This window comes from Aquila chrysaetos, chromosome 11 (genome assembly GCF_900496995.4).
Source record: "Aquila chrysaetos chrysaetos chromosome 11, bAquChr1.4, whole genome shotgun sequence".
In the NCBI taxonomy this organism is placed as follows: Eukaryota; Metazoa; Chordata; class Aves; order Accipitriformes; family Accipitridae; genus Aquila; species Aquila chrysaetos.
This window is the reverse complement of record NC_044014.1, coordinates 23,902,980-23,916,848: the sequence shown is the minus strand read 5'-3', so window position 1 is coordinate 23,916,848 and position 13,869 is coordinate 23,902,980. Positions and strand designations below refer to the sequence as shown.

At 48.5% G+C, this 13,869-nt stretch overlaps 1 protein-coding gene across 1 annotated transcript in view; it reads left to right on the top strand.

The window, feature by feature from the left end:
* SYNPO2L (synaptopodin 2 like) overlaps window positions 1–13,869 on the top strand; it is a 41,258-nt gene that overhangs the window by 5,993 nt on the left and 21,396 nt on the right. The window contains 3 exon segments of the mRNA XM_030031351.2: window positions 9,517–9,668; window positions 12,505–12,892; window positions 12,894–13,167. Coding sequence (XP_029887211.1) covers window positions 9,517–9,668; window positions 12,505–12,892; window positions 12,894–13,167 — 814 coding nt within the window.

The window sequence follows — 13,869 nt, the reverse complement described above, 5'->3', positions numbered from 1 at the left end:
TAAGCCCATAAGCAACCAAAGTAGAAACATAACATGGAACTATATTAGGGAAATAATTTTTACGAAGATTAACAGGGCAGCTTTAAGGTGGTGCAAGTGCATGCAAACCTGCCTTTAGCATCCTACTACAAAGCAAGATTTATTCCATGAGAGGGAAACCCAGTTACTCACTATACAAAGTAAGGAAGGCACTTGTACCTCCAGCATGATCCGGTGCATGAGTAATACTGAAGAACTAATTGGAAAGTGGAGGCTTTCCAGCTGGTACTGATAGTAGAGGAGAAAGACCTGGGTGTATTAGTGCATCACAAGAGGATAATGAGCCAGCAAAATAGTGCATCTCTGAAAAAAAGGCAAACATAAACAAATGAGCCTCAGGTAGCCATATCTAACTGAGATAGGAAGGCATTGGTGTTATTGTCTAATGCACAAGTGGGAATTCACTGGAAATATCCCACGTATGGAGCCAGCCACTTTCAAGAAAAATGAATATAAGTAAGGTAGAGCAGCTATAGAAAAGGAGGGGAGGAGAGAAGGCTTCTTTCACCTAGCGAAGGTCGAAAGATATGATTGCTGTCTATGAATAGATGTTGGGCAAACACCAGCAGCACTGTTCAAATATAGGACAGCATTGTCACCGCTCGAAAGTGCACAAAACGACTAACCAGGAAGGTTCAGCAACAACTTTCCGATCTAGAAGAACTGAAAACCTTTTGCAATCAGTTTATGAACTGGAGTAAACAATATGGCATCTGAAACAATGGGGGATTGGCTCTGATAACTCAAGGGGCTTCTTTCAGTTCACTGTTCCATACAAATACTCCAGCAATGGAGTGAATTGTTAGGGGAGCAGTGACACAGGATTGTATAGCTTCTAAAACCAAGAATTGTGTCATTTAAGAGCAGTTCATCACAACCTCCTTTCTACCTCTTTCTCACATATGCCCAATTTCTCCTGTATGTTTCTCTGCTGACGATTCACTGTTCCTACTGTCTCCTCTGCCAGATATCCTTGCTGCCTGTATGCTGTGCTGCTGTTCCCTGTGACCCACAGCATGGCTGCTCTGTCCCATTCACCTTTGCTCATGTGACATTATTCCTGCTGGAGGTGCCAGCTCTAACCCAAATAGGTCTGATGGCTTCCAGATTTGCAAGCACCTTCGCTTCCTCTCCCCTTTTCAGTGGGCAGGCTGTTCTTTATCTGTTTTCACAAATGTTTACTGTCGCACCTAAAAAAGCACTGCTGGCAGCCTAGTCTATAGCAGTCAGTAGTGCTGGTTTTGGAGGGCCAAATATATCTGCCAGCACTGTGGAAGGAGTGCCTCAAGCAGCTTTGGGAGTGCTCCTGGACATGTTTTATGGCCTGTCGGCACTTAGGCAGGTGCCACCCTTGGCTGCCAGCGAGGGAGCGCAGGGTGCAGCGCCGGTGGAACTTTCCAAGGAGCAGCTAGGCCCAGGAGTCACTGTGCGCTGGGAGAATGTGGGGGAGGTCCAGGGAGTTCTGCTCTTCCTTCCCAGCAGAGATGGTGAAATAGGACCTCCAGGACAAAGATAAGTAAGTAGCTTAAACAGAAAACCATATTATCATGGTTGCAAATCACCATTGCTGATTGTATCAGCTAATGATCTGGTTCACAATTCCTTGTGCCTCACGGTGGCTTGGAGCTACCTCAAGGGAAGTAGCCTTACACAGGAACAACCTCCCAAAGCAAGTACAGAGAGCAGACTGTGTGGATGGACTGGATCAGTGGTTATGCCGTTCCCTCTAACTATTAGAATCTTGATTTATAATCTATGTTTACTCTCAGATGTTCTTCAACCATTTGTTAAACTATTCTTTTCTCACTGCCCAAGCCACTTCACTCTGTGTTTATTCTTTTTTTCGCTTCCTACCTTCCCTCAAAAGGACATGAGGCAATCATGCCCATGACAAAGTGTGATGTCGGCTCCTGCTCTTTTCACACATTACTGTTCTGAATGATTTCTCCTCTGCCATGTGACCACAGCTGTGCTGCCCCATGCTTTTTGCTTCTACAAGTTGTCTAAGACTCCTGTTTGAAGGACACTGCTAGAAAAGCTTTTCCTCTCCTCCTTGCAGAGGTGAAGAGTCTGGGCAGTTTCCATCTTTACATCCTATTTGCCTATTAGCAGGCAGGAGTCCTGGAAGAATCTCTTGACAGATGACAATCAGCAGTCGTGATTAAACCATACAAGCTACATCTATAGCTGGTGCATTAAAGGTACCTGGGACCACTCTCTGGCACTGATGCCAACTGCTACAGAGTGGAACAAAGCCCAGCAATTAACCTCTTCTATTCTCCCAAACAAGATGGCCACATGCAAGCTGCCCACAGGCAGTGGCTCTGGGAATGGTCAGTTCTAGCTCCCAAACTGTGCCTGGGAATTGTTCTGGAAGAGCATTAGCTGGCCTGAGCCAAATATGTGCCAAGGGTCATTTGAATAGTTTAGTGCTACAGGCAATTGCGGTCCAGAGCCCAGGTTCATTTGCTGGCATTATTCAACCTGCTACTTGCTAGAACTACTGAATACACCTCTGAAGGCTGAGCCTGTTTTTTCCTGTACATTCATACCTACAAGATACCTACAAAGATGCTGCAAGGCACAGGAAGGTCTCTGTACCAAAGTTCCCCTGGAATGCTTCAGGTGAATGGGTTACTTGTCTAATCTGTACCTGCGGCTGATCCTGTCCTTGCTGCTGCAGAACAATGGTGCTCATCCTCCTCAGACCATTGCTGAGAGGCCCTCTTAGGGTTAGTGAGTGCTGTGTTGTGGTACAGTAGCCCACACTTGCAAATATGATGAATGCTGTGTACAATAAGTTTTTGCAAATGTGTTTTTTTGTCTTGGGTAATATCCTTATCCTATCAAAATAACAGTAGGTATGTCTTCTTCTGGTTTGCCCTCTCTCAGCATAAGTACTGTGGAGGCATATTATACTTAAAACTGCTGCTGTTCAACAATTGGTAGGAGCTGAAAAGAGTCCTTTGTTCTGAGTAAGGGTTTTAGTCAGAGTTTGCATATCCTCGTTGCCCTTTAGAACACAGTACCAGCATGCAGTGCTAAGGTTGAGAACACCTTGTTCTGGAGGACTGAAGCCATGTCTCTGGATGACTGTGGCCTGTGTTCGAAGCTCTCTCACTCCTGTCCCAGTTCAGTGCCTGTCCCTGTAAAGAGACATTTTGGTGGCTACATTTGCTTATGAGCTCTAATTCACTTAGATTTTGATCCTAAAATCTTTTACGTAAAAAGGAGTAAGGCTGAGCCTCTAGAAAAGGACCTACATGAGACATGTATAAGCATGTTTCTTCTGAACACTCAATTCCTTTTGTCTCAGCAGCTAGATGTGGGCACTGGGACTCGTGCTTTTTGACAAACATATCTGTTCCTTCTGAATCCTTGCTTCATATATAAAACCCTTGATATCCTGCTGTTTAGTCTGTTGAGAGTAAAATGCTTATCAAGTACTTTTCGTATCTATTTATTACATGTGGCATTATTCCTTGTCACTGGTATTACACTTCACTCACTTTTCAGCTAATATCCCATCAAGTAACAAACGGCCATGGAGATAAAGCCTCTTTTTATCTACCTGCAGGCAACTCTGGCTAGATACTTGTTGCTAACAATGAGCCCTGTGTTAAACTTCTTGCTTAAGCAAAGAAGGTGGATTGATTGGGGTTGTTTTTCTCTTCCCCCCCTTGTATTATCATGACAAAATGCTCTTTTTGAGGCACTTGGTTTCAACAGAGGGAGAAAACTAACAACCCGTGATTGCTTGCATTTGTTTTTTATCAGCTTGTACCCCCTGGTACAAATCAGAATTAAGTCTAGTGCACCGAAGAAGATGTTCTCTCTTTCCCACACTGGGATAGCAATATCCCCCTCACCAGTACACTCAAAGTGCTAACATATTACAGTAGTCCTGTATGTACTTAATCGATTGGCCAGGACCAGCATTCTCTGCCACAACCAAGTTTCCTCTCTAAACCCCTTGGCCTGAAGCCACCCAAGTCTGTCCTGTCACTTAACATACCTTCTTTCACCACCCTCCCTTGCTGTGTTCATTCCAGAAAGTGTGTGTTCTCTCCCTTCTTTCTCTACATAAAGAATCCCTAATTAAGCTTCACTGTGGATGACCTGTGAAGTAAGTCTGCAGAGACACTGGACCTACTTTACCAAGAGGCAAGTCATCCAGTGTCACCTCTTAAACAGGAATATGGTGTTTGGTCAGGAGGTTATTGGAACTAAATAGAGAAATGTAATTGTAATGGTTAATGTAATTATAATGGATTAGAGTGAATATTCTCCTGTAAAATAGCTTCCAATAAAATTATGGCATTGCCATGAAGATGTGATGTTATTCACATACTTAATAGACAAGACATAGAAAAAGTATCTTACTGGATCTCTGTGTTCAGGTGGGCAGCTGAGACAAAGAAAATTTAAGAGCCAGAGCAAAAGACTGTTGAAAAATGTCCTGGTTTACAGGCTGCTGTCATTTATGGCTCACAGTCTCAGTGTTTTCTCCAAGGTCACACAAAAAATCATCCAGGTGTCCTGAATCCCCCTCTAGTGCTTTAGCCACAGGGGTATCCTTCCCTGCACAAGTAAAGATTAGGCCCTGGCCTTGGGGGAAAAACAAACTGTTCCAGTAACCAAAATGTCAACACAGATGTTCAGAAGGAAGAAGAGATGGAGGGTGTTTGTTCCTGCTCTTGCATCTAGCAACTACTGTGTTTGTGGTTCGGCTGAGCAGGAAGTTCTGGGAGGAGCAGACCTAAATGCTGGTTAGCTCCTGCCTGAGTTCATTCCCTTTTGGTAATGCTTTGTACTGCTTTATACTACAACAAGGCAGTTCTTACCTCTCCATGGGAACCCTGTGACAGGACTACATTTCACATAAGGCTGGGAATGAAATTTAAACACTGACAGGTTGCCATGGAGCGTTGGACTCCATGGCATTGTAGCTGCTGAGGGAAGGGGAGCAGCTGTGTGATGAGAGATGCAATCAGAGAGTGGAAGGTGCATTGGATGGGAAGATGAACTGTATTCAATATACAGCTCTGACTTGGCCTGAGTTTGCTAGGTTGCTGCTGGAAAGACTTTAGGAGATCAGGGGAAGACTGATAATGTAATTTGTCTTCCTACCTTGTAGACTGAGCTCTCCCTATGAGAGGAGGCAGGAGGTGCCTTGGGGAGGCAAGGGGGAAGATGGCATGAACCTATTACAGCTTATTCCTGAAAGGCACTGCAAACCACTTCTGACTACCCACAGCGTATTTCCTTTCTTATGAAGAAGCGGTGCTCGCCAGCAGGGAGGGTGGTTGCAAAGTTTCAAGACAGGTTCCCTGGGCTGTACTCAGGCAAGAGGTGAAGCCACCGAGTTACTATCAGGATTACTCTATTCTTAGCATCCCAGCGTGTGTTCACCCCCCACATACCACCGTCTAAATATAGTCCCTACTGAAGGACAGATGCTGCCAAGTTGCATCTAACCCCCTCCTCTCTTGCATTCTGTTCCTGAAAGCTAGGCTGAATTCCCCTGAGACACGTGCAATAATCAGCATGTCCTTTTGTCTCCCCAGGGCTGTACAAGGAAGCTTGTACTGTACTGTTCAAGCCTGATCCCAGCCCTGGCCTTCCTGGCCTCTCCTAGCACTGGCCTTCCATTCAACACCTTTTCTTCTTCCTTTCCTCCTCATTTGTTGCCTTCACCCTTTTCCTTTTTTCCCCTCAGCTGCTTCTGTCCTTTCCCTCCTGTCTGATTCAATATGATCAATGAGAGGAGGAGAGCAAAGTAATGAAAGAAAGTTGGGTGCTGCAGACACCCAAACTTCTCTGACAAGAGCTCTTCTGTTACAACAGAAGTCCTGCTGAGAGAGCAGTGAGATGGACAATCTTCTGAGTAAATGTGTTTCATTACTTTATAGTTCCAGTTTTCCACACTAATTTGTATTTCCAGTAGCACAAATCAGTAAGGCCCTCAAAATCATGACTCCCTAAACCCAGCTAAAACCTAAACAGGACATTCCTCCCATGTGAGCCAAGGTGTGCCATGGCGAAGTATGTCCACTGAGGTATGGAGTGGAAAGTGTAACAGGCAGTTAGTTACAAGAGCCTCAGAGAATTTGTGGGGTTCCCCTTGCAAAACGAGAGGTCAGTCCTCGCAGTATGTGCTAGAAGGTCGGACAGTGCAATCCCCCAGGGCCAGGTCTGGGGCTAGCCCTGACCACTTGTCAGAGTCCCTCAGTGCTGCCTCTCGCTTGCACAAGAAAGCTCTCCAGGGATCTGCTACAGGAAGCAGAGAGGATTTCTCTTTGAAATGCCGCTTTTCCCATCCTTTCCCATCTCTTCAGAACAGCTGCTGGGTGACACCTTCCAACCTGTCTGCAGCCTAAGTAGAATCTCCCCGTTAGTGACGCTTCATGTGGCTCACTGGGTGCCCAGGAGAGGGCATCTTTTGGACATGGGGAGCAAGTGGCTGAGCCTGAGGGCAGCCTGACCTTCAGGGTGGGCAGCGAGCCTGGCTTTTGGACTGGGCAGCTACCCTGGCCTGAGGCCTCAAAGGCTCAATGCTGCCCTCGCTGTGAGCGAGACATGCAGGCTTGGGTTGTCATTAAAGGTCTCCACAGCACCGTGCTGCCAGTCATATAAAAACTGGCAGGCTTGTGCTGGTCTCTGTCCAGAGGCTCTCCAGCCTCCGGAACACTGCACCCTGCTGTCATGGCTGTGGATTAAGTCCTGTCCTTTCTGTATGACGTGCTTTCTTCCTTCTCTCCCTGCACAATCCTCTTCTGCCTTTAACCCCTTTGCTTTCCTCCCTGGCAAATGCAGTGGGGTAGAGGTTTGTCATTAAAATGAAGCTGTGAATAGTTTGTTTCCCTCTGCCCCTGGGAAGCAGATTCATAAACTTCCAGGGAGGGGTTTATAAACCTGTGGGAGACTGACAGCCAGGAACATTTATGTGCTATTTTCAGACTCTGTAGGTCTCTTCCTGCTCTGGAAGAGACCTGGTCCTGTTTTCCCAAAGAGGAATGGAGAAATGGAGAAGTCCCCTCCTGGATTATAGAGCTAGTTTGCAGGCTCCTGCAACAGCACTGAAGTAACTACAGTTGCTTTAGTGCGTGGGCCTTCTGCCACCCTGGTAAAATCTGAGCACAGACCAAGCCAGAGCCAACATCTTTATTAGCCACAAAAGAAATGCATTGCCTGTTCACTTTGCTCAGCCCGTGTGGGGCAGCTTGCATCCCGCCAGCCTACTCTGATCTAAAGGTGCCTGAAGCAGCAGCAGGCAATGTTGTGAACACAGCCTGACCCTCCCTGCCTGGGAATCCCAAACACTTGCCTCCAAAGTCTTGCAGTGCTGTGGGATTGCAGGAAGCTTACTGGCTCTGCTCTGGGTGGTCACCAGCCCACATCCAGTTGGTTTCAGTGAGCATGGAGGAGTACAATGGGATGTGAGGAATGCTCTGAGCACCTGCTGACAGCCTTTAACCCACAGTCCCCTCGTTCCATAATGAGAGAGATACTCAGCAAGTGTGTTCCCATCCAGTTCTGAGCACCAAGCACTTAGCCATGGAGCAGCAGTTGGCCTTTTGGGGAATACCAGAATGAGACCCTCCTTCTAACCTCTCTTCAACTTCCTAACTCTCTGCATTACCTGCTGTGTTGGTAGGCAGCACTGGAAAATGTGTCTGCTCTCTCTTCTCAGTTAACAGCTGCACCTTGAGGGAGTATCAGGAAGCACCATTTATACTGTAACACCAGAAAAGTGGTTCTTCAGCAGTAGTTCATTACAGACCCACACATTCTCATTACAGGCTTATATTAACAAGGAGGGAGATAAAGCACTAAAATAACAGAGGCTGATGGATGTGGCAGCTGGGATGAGCCAGTCTCTATTTTAAGCATGCAGGCAAAATTTGGGGTCAAGCTGGAGAGGCTATAGAGTGATAAGTGCCAGTGAACACACAAACAACTTGGAGCATAGCCCTCCTCTTTCCATCTTCTTCCCCAACACCTCTCGGTCCTGCTGACAGGCTGACCTGGGAGGAGTGCTGCTCTTGCCTGCCCAACACAAGCCAGCAGTGCTGAGCCCTGGGTGTGCACACACCCCATGGGTGCAGAGGGCCTGGGCCCTGAGACCAGCCAGCCATGCCATAGGACCTCCTCAGGGCTCCTGCTCTCTCCTTTCCTGCTCCCCTCCTGCCTCTGCAAGAACAATGAGAGGGCAGCAATCCTCTCACATCCACTTCTCTTTCCTGGGGCTGCCGTAGGAGTGTGGACAAAGTAACTTGTGCAATTTTATAGCTGAGTCTGATTGCTCAAGCAGCAAGGCTATAAGATATGGAAGAAGGTGCCCTGCTGTGTATTACCTCTCTGCAGGTATCTGCCACAGTTTGTTCACTGCACCCTCTGTTAAACAGCTCTGCACTGATTTGTCTCTCACTTAACTGCAAGATCTGAAGAAATATCCTAGAAGCATCAACAAATCCAGCATGGGCCTGATTTGCCCTGACCCAGTGTTTTTGCTCGGCTATTCTTTTATGTGCAAAATGAGTGCATTATGGGTACCAAGCTGCACTACAAAACTATCCCATTGCTTGCCTATATGGGAGATGTCCATGGTTTTGGGCTGAGTGGGCATTTGATTTGCCTGCTTGCCCTAACAGAAAGGCTAAGCTGGGTTGGGGGTTTCAGTAAGAAGTTTAACTAACTAACTGGTGGATCATGGAACAAAAGGGAGAAGAAACACTTGGTGTAAGATGGCCATGAGAGGCCAGATCTAGGAACTAGCCTGGAACTATAGACCCAGACTCCATTTTCAGATATAGTAATGCATATCCTGCACAGCTCCTGTTAAGGCTAAAGATTTACTCCAAGTTTACACTTATGTAACAGGACACCATATGGCCTGATGCAGATGTCCAGAAATACATTGGCCAAAGCCATTAGAGCAGGAATGCTTGACAGCAGGAAGTGCCTCAGAGCCCCCATCTCTTCCCAATGTCAGCTTCCCAGAAGATGGTGCCTGCAGGGGCTCTGCATGTGTCAAGGAATCATACCAAGGAAGCACAGCTGGGGTGTACAGAGGGACACACAGCTATGTACAGGGATAGTCTGGAAAGAGTTCCTGTTCCCTCTCCGAAACACAGACTCCCTAAGCAACTTAGGAGATAGGGAATGAGAGGAGAAGGGCATGTGGGTGTTCCTGAGTCTTTCACCTGCACTGAAGGACTCAAATTGGGTTGGTGATCAGGTCAGGGCTATGCTCAGCAGAGTGACTCTTGGAGTTAACAGGGATACAGAGACCGAAAGACACAGCCAGGGCTCACCCAAGAGGACTGGTCCTCCACCCTAGCAGCACAGTAGTCTTAGGCCTTATTTTATTCTGTCAGGGACAGAGCAATAGAAGGGCCAGCAGGATACAAGCAACTGAACTAAATAGCTGCTCTTCTTCCTTTCATCCCTATCCTCTCTATTCTGCTTTTCCAGATCCGAAAGAGAAGCAAAGCATGTCGCGGAGGCCTGTGGGAAAATGATGTGCTAGTATCTATCAATGGGAAGTCATGTGCTGGGCTCTCCCATGCTACTGCCATGCAGATCATCGATTCCTCCAATGGCATGCTGAACATCCGCGTGAAAAGGTAACCTGCTCCCAAGTGCCGGTGCTGTGACAGTACAGGCAGCAGGGCAGTTTCACCCAGTGCAGCAGCTATCCACACATAGCAGAAAGGCGGCAGGCAGGAAGCCTTTGGTTTCTCCATACTGCAAGGTGTACTAGGAGGACTTCCCCATGGCTAACACATGGCCGTCCAAAAGTTTTGCACTGTCTCTGTGCTGCTCTCCAGAGTGCCTGGCCCTGGGGCTGAACTGACCTCAGACCTCCCTGCCCCTGCCCCTCAGGCTGGAGGGAAATGTTTGCAGCACGAGGGCTATCCTGCAAAGAATGAGCAATTTAGGCTCCAAGAAAGCAGATGCCATAGGGCAGTTCATCTCAGCAATTATGAGACATGCTGGTTCCTTCTGGGTAAATAACTGTTCTGTAGAAATGGATTTGACTACACATTGGATAATTGAGCCAAGACAAAATTACATGAGTATTTACTACAGCAGGCTATTGTAGTCCGACAGGGTGTGAATTGACTTCCACAAAGATAAGAGGTGTGCAGCTGAGTTCCTTTTTACAGGAAGAAGTATCTTTCTTTGGCAGTCTCTAGGCCAGCAGAATACTGGAGACCAGGCTCAAATTTAAGCACAAAAATGGTCCCAGTAACATCCCTGGTTCTACCTGTGCTAAGCTAACCCAGTGCCTCAGTGCATGCTGGATGAGGCCCAAGCTGTAAATGAATCACATAAAGACGAAGGCAGCAAAGCTGTGTGAGGTCCCAGCTAGTCCACACTCCTGCCAAAACAGAAGTCACCCTCAGGAAATAAGGCCCTGGTGAAGGGGGCTGGGAGATATGATTTTTTACAGCCCTGAAAAGGCAAAGCACTGTGAGCAGTGGGGACGGACAGCCATGCTGGTTGCTGGCATCTGTAAAGTGGGGGCAGAGGTGGGCAGCAGTCAGAGGAGGAAAGCCTGAGCATGTAGCATCTTCCCCTTGGCTTCAGGGAAAGCACCAGTGCCTTCTGATGTGCTCACCCTATACCCTAGCTGTGATTAAGTGGGATGAGTGAGCCCTGTACAAGGTATCCAGAATAGCTCCTGGTCCCTTGCCAGGGCCTTATCTCACCCTATCTGCAGCCAACAGGTGCCTGGGCAAATTCCAATGGGCCAAAATCAGCACACTTTGAATTAGCAAAGTGACAAAGGCAGGCTTCTCACAGCCCTCTGGGAGCCAAGATCAGATGGTTTGGAAATAACGTAACCAGTTGGCTTCATCTTGGGGTAGTGGAGAACTCATCAAATATTGCTTTCTGATCACATCTCTATTCCCATTTTATATTTGTGTTCCCAGAGAAAACACCAATCAATCAGCCCCGTTCAGAAAGGAGAGGTAGCTGGATGACTCGAGTATGCAAGGTCCTATGTGTATTTCTGTCAGTACGGGATGTGCGTGAAGAGAGACAGAGAAAGAGAGGGAGGGAGATTGTGTCCTGACAGTGCAGAACAAGAGAAACTGGCTTACAAGCAGTAATGCTTTTCAGTTATCTGGTTGAGTATTTAAAGAAGAGGAAGGACTGTTCTGTTCTGCTTGGGGAGCTTTGAGTTTGCTCTCCAGTAGAGTTCATAATAGCAAATATTATTAAGGAAATAAACTGTCAGGGAAATTGTCCCACCCTTAGCTTCCACAAAGGTTTGCATTTGACATGAGTATAAATTTTTCACAGTTTAGAATTGCGATCCAAGTCATGAATTCCACAGCTTTACAGAGGCAATGTTGTCTGCCTGGCTTCCTGCTATGCATGCTCAGAAGGCAAACAGTTAGGGCTCCTTTATAACTCTAAAAAGCCCTGGTGACTCTGGCAAGGGAAGGAAGAAGTTCCCAGCCCCATCTGTGTGGTCTGGAGTCAAACTGCCATTGAAATCCAGACTCAGTCTTGAGGAGAGGGAGGACAGAGCTGGCTCTTTTCCCAGCAGCATAGCCAGTTCTCCCTCCCTCTGGCCGTCAGCAATGGGGCTGACTGCCCCAGTCTGCCCTGCCCCTAGTCTAGTCAACCCTCCAGATGACTTACAGGCTAGAAGTTGCTATGTCTAAGCCAAAGGCCACCAAATGCTATATCTAAGCGAATGCCACCATGGATTGGGCTGGCTGGCATGCCTGCAGTACAGTCATCAAAACCCAGGCACTGGTAGATAGCTTGTGAACCAGTCCCACAGTGAGCAGGCCACATGTCAGGGTCAGGGTGGACTCCTACCACAGGATAGCAGAGTCCTACCCCCAAAAAACACTTGGGCCTTTTTTTGCTACGTATTTGTTATTTATTCCCACATAGAGGTCAGGGCAAACAAACAGCACCGACTTCTTTGTTTGGAGGCCACTCTGCGCTAAAGAAGTTTGGGGGTGCTGGCATCCACAGAGTTGACACAGCTCCACGGTGGAGTCCCAGCTGCAGGAGCAGCAGGAGTGCAGTGTGGTGGCTGAGGCACCACCCGTCCACCCCTGGCAAGCAGCAGGCTGTAGGGGTATGTCCCACTGTCCTGGGGAACGTTTGCTATGCAGGCATTCACCTCCCCAGGAGAAATCCCTGGGGAGCTCAATAAGCTGGCTCAGTAGTTTTTTATGCTCTCAGGGTATTCTGATTTTCGAGTGTTTAACACCTGGTTTTCAAAGAGTCAGGAAGCAGAAAATCAGGATGAGAACGTGTAGCTGATGTCAGAGATGAGTCTTCCCTTGGTGTCTGCGCTTCAGGTTTCTGTACCACCTGAAAGACACCTGAAACTGGCTCAATCCTTACCCTTCTCTCACATGTGGGGGCTTCCTTCCAGCTCAGCCCCACCAACCAGACCTCACTCACCACTTTTTCTTCTCCCCACAGGATAGTTGGTGGGGACCAGACCGGCCCACGGCTCCAGCGCTCCCCTTCTCCAGGGCAGCGAGTGCTCTCCCCGCCATCCCCACTCAGCCCCCCAGCACAGCTACTCAGCCCCGAGCCGGCTGGAGCCCCGGCCACTGCGCAGCCCTCGCAGCCACGGAGGTCACAGAGGCACCTGGAGAGCCTCACCTCCCCACCGGACAGTGAGGCCTACTATGGTGAGACAGACAGCGATGCTGACAATGTGGCCCAGGAGAAGCACCGCCGGGCTCGCAAGAAGAGCCCACGCTCCCCACCTGACAGCACCAACAGCAAGGCGGATGCGCCTCAGGACGAGGTGTCCCTGTCCGAACAGAGCGGCTATGAGAGCATGCCGGAGGCTGCTGCGCAGGGGGGGGGCCGAGGTGGCCAGCTCCGGCGGGGTGGCCAGGAGGGAGATTGCCTGCCCGCCTGGCAGTCGCACAGACACTCCATTCTCAGAGACCGAGGGACAGTTGCAGCCACCGTTGACAGAGGGACGGGAGCCTTCTCCAGAGGCGATGCTCCTGCCCCATGCCACCAAGACTATCCGAGCAGAACGCCATCTCATCCCCATGGTGGGGCCAGTGGAGCACCCGGTTGATGAAGACCTAACCACCACATACGCGGAGAAAGCCAAGCAGGCCAGTAAGTCCTCTGCACCCTGCCACTCACCCATGCCCTCTTCCTATGCTGGATCTCCTTCCAAAAGCCTAATTCCTGCAAATGTCAAGTGAGTTAGCTCCTCTAGCTTGGGAAGAAGCAGAGTCAAGTCAGACCTGCAGGGACTGGGGCTTCCTATTGTAGCTTTGGCACTGCGGTCTACCTCACCTAAGATGTCCCAAGGAACAGATGAGGGAAAGGGTCTGGTATCTGGGAGTCACTCGTAGAAGCTGCCTGCCATACAACCAGCTGTGCTCTAGCACCTCTATGTGCTGGAAACAGGGTGGAGGTCATTGGTTTCTTCAACACTCTGGGCTGAAGAAGACTCAGGGGAAATGATGATGTCAGGAAAGAAGTTGGGGGTTAAATTTCCCAGACCTGGCTTTCACAGATCTCACAGAAGCTCGGTTTGCTCCTTAGCTATCTGGGTGTCCAAGCATAGGGTGCTTGCTCCAAGCGGCTCCCAAGGAGCCCCCTGTTCAGCTGAGCTCTCCATGGGCACAGAGGCATATAGTGTTACATATGATTAAGGACCGAGTAGAGATAATTTTCAGTCAGCATAGCCCTAAAAGAGTGTTGTCAGTAGCTCATTTATTTCTCTCACCCTGTCAAGCTCAGGGAGGGACTTGTCTACATTGGCTTTCGTAGGATGTTTTCACTGCAGGTACTTACTCCAGCAAGGGTGTC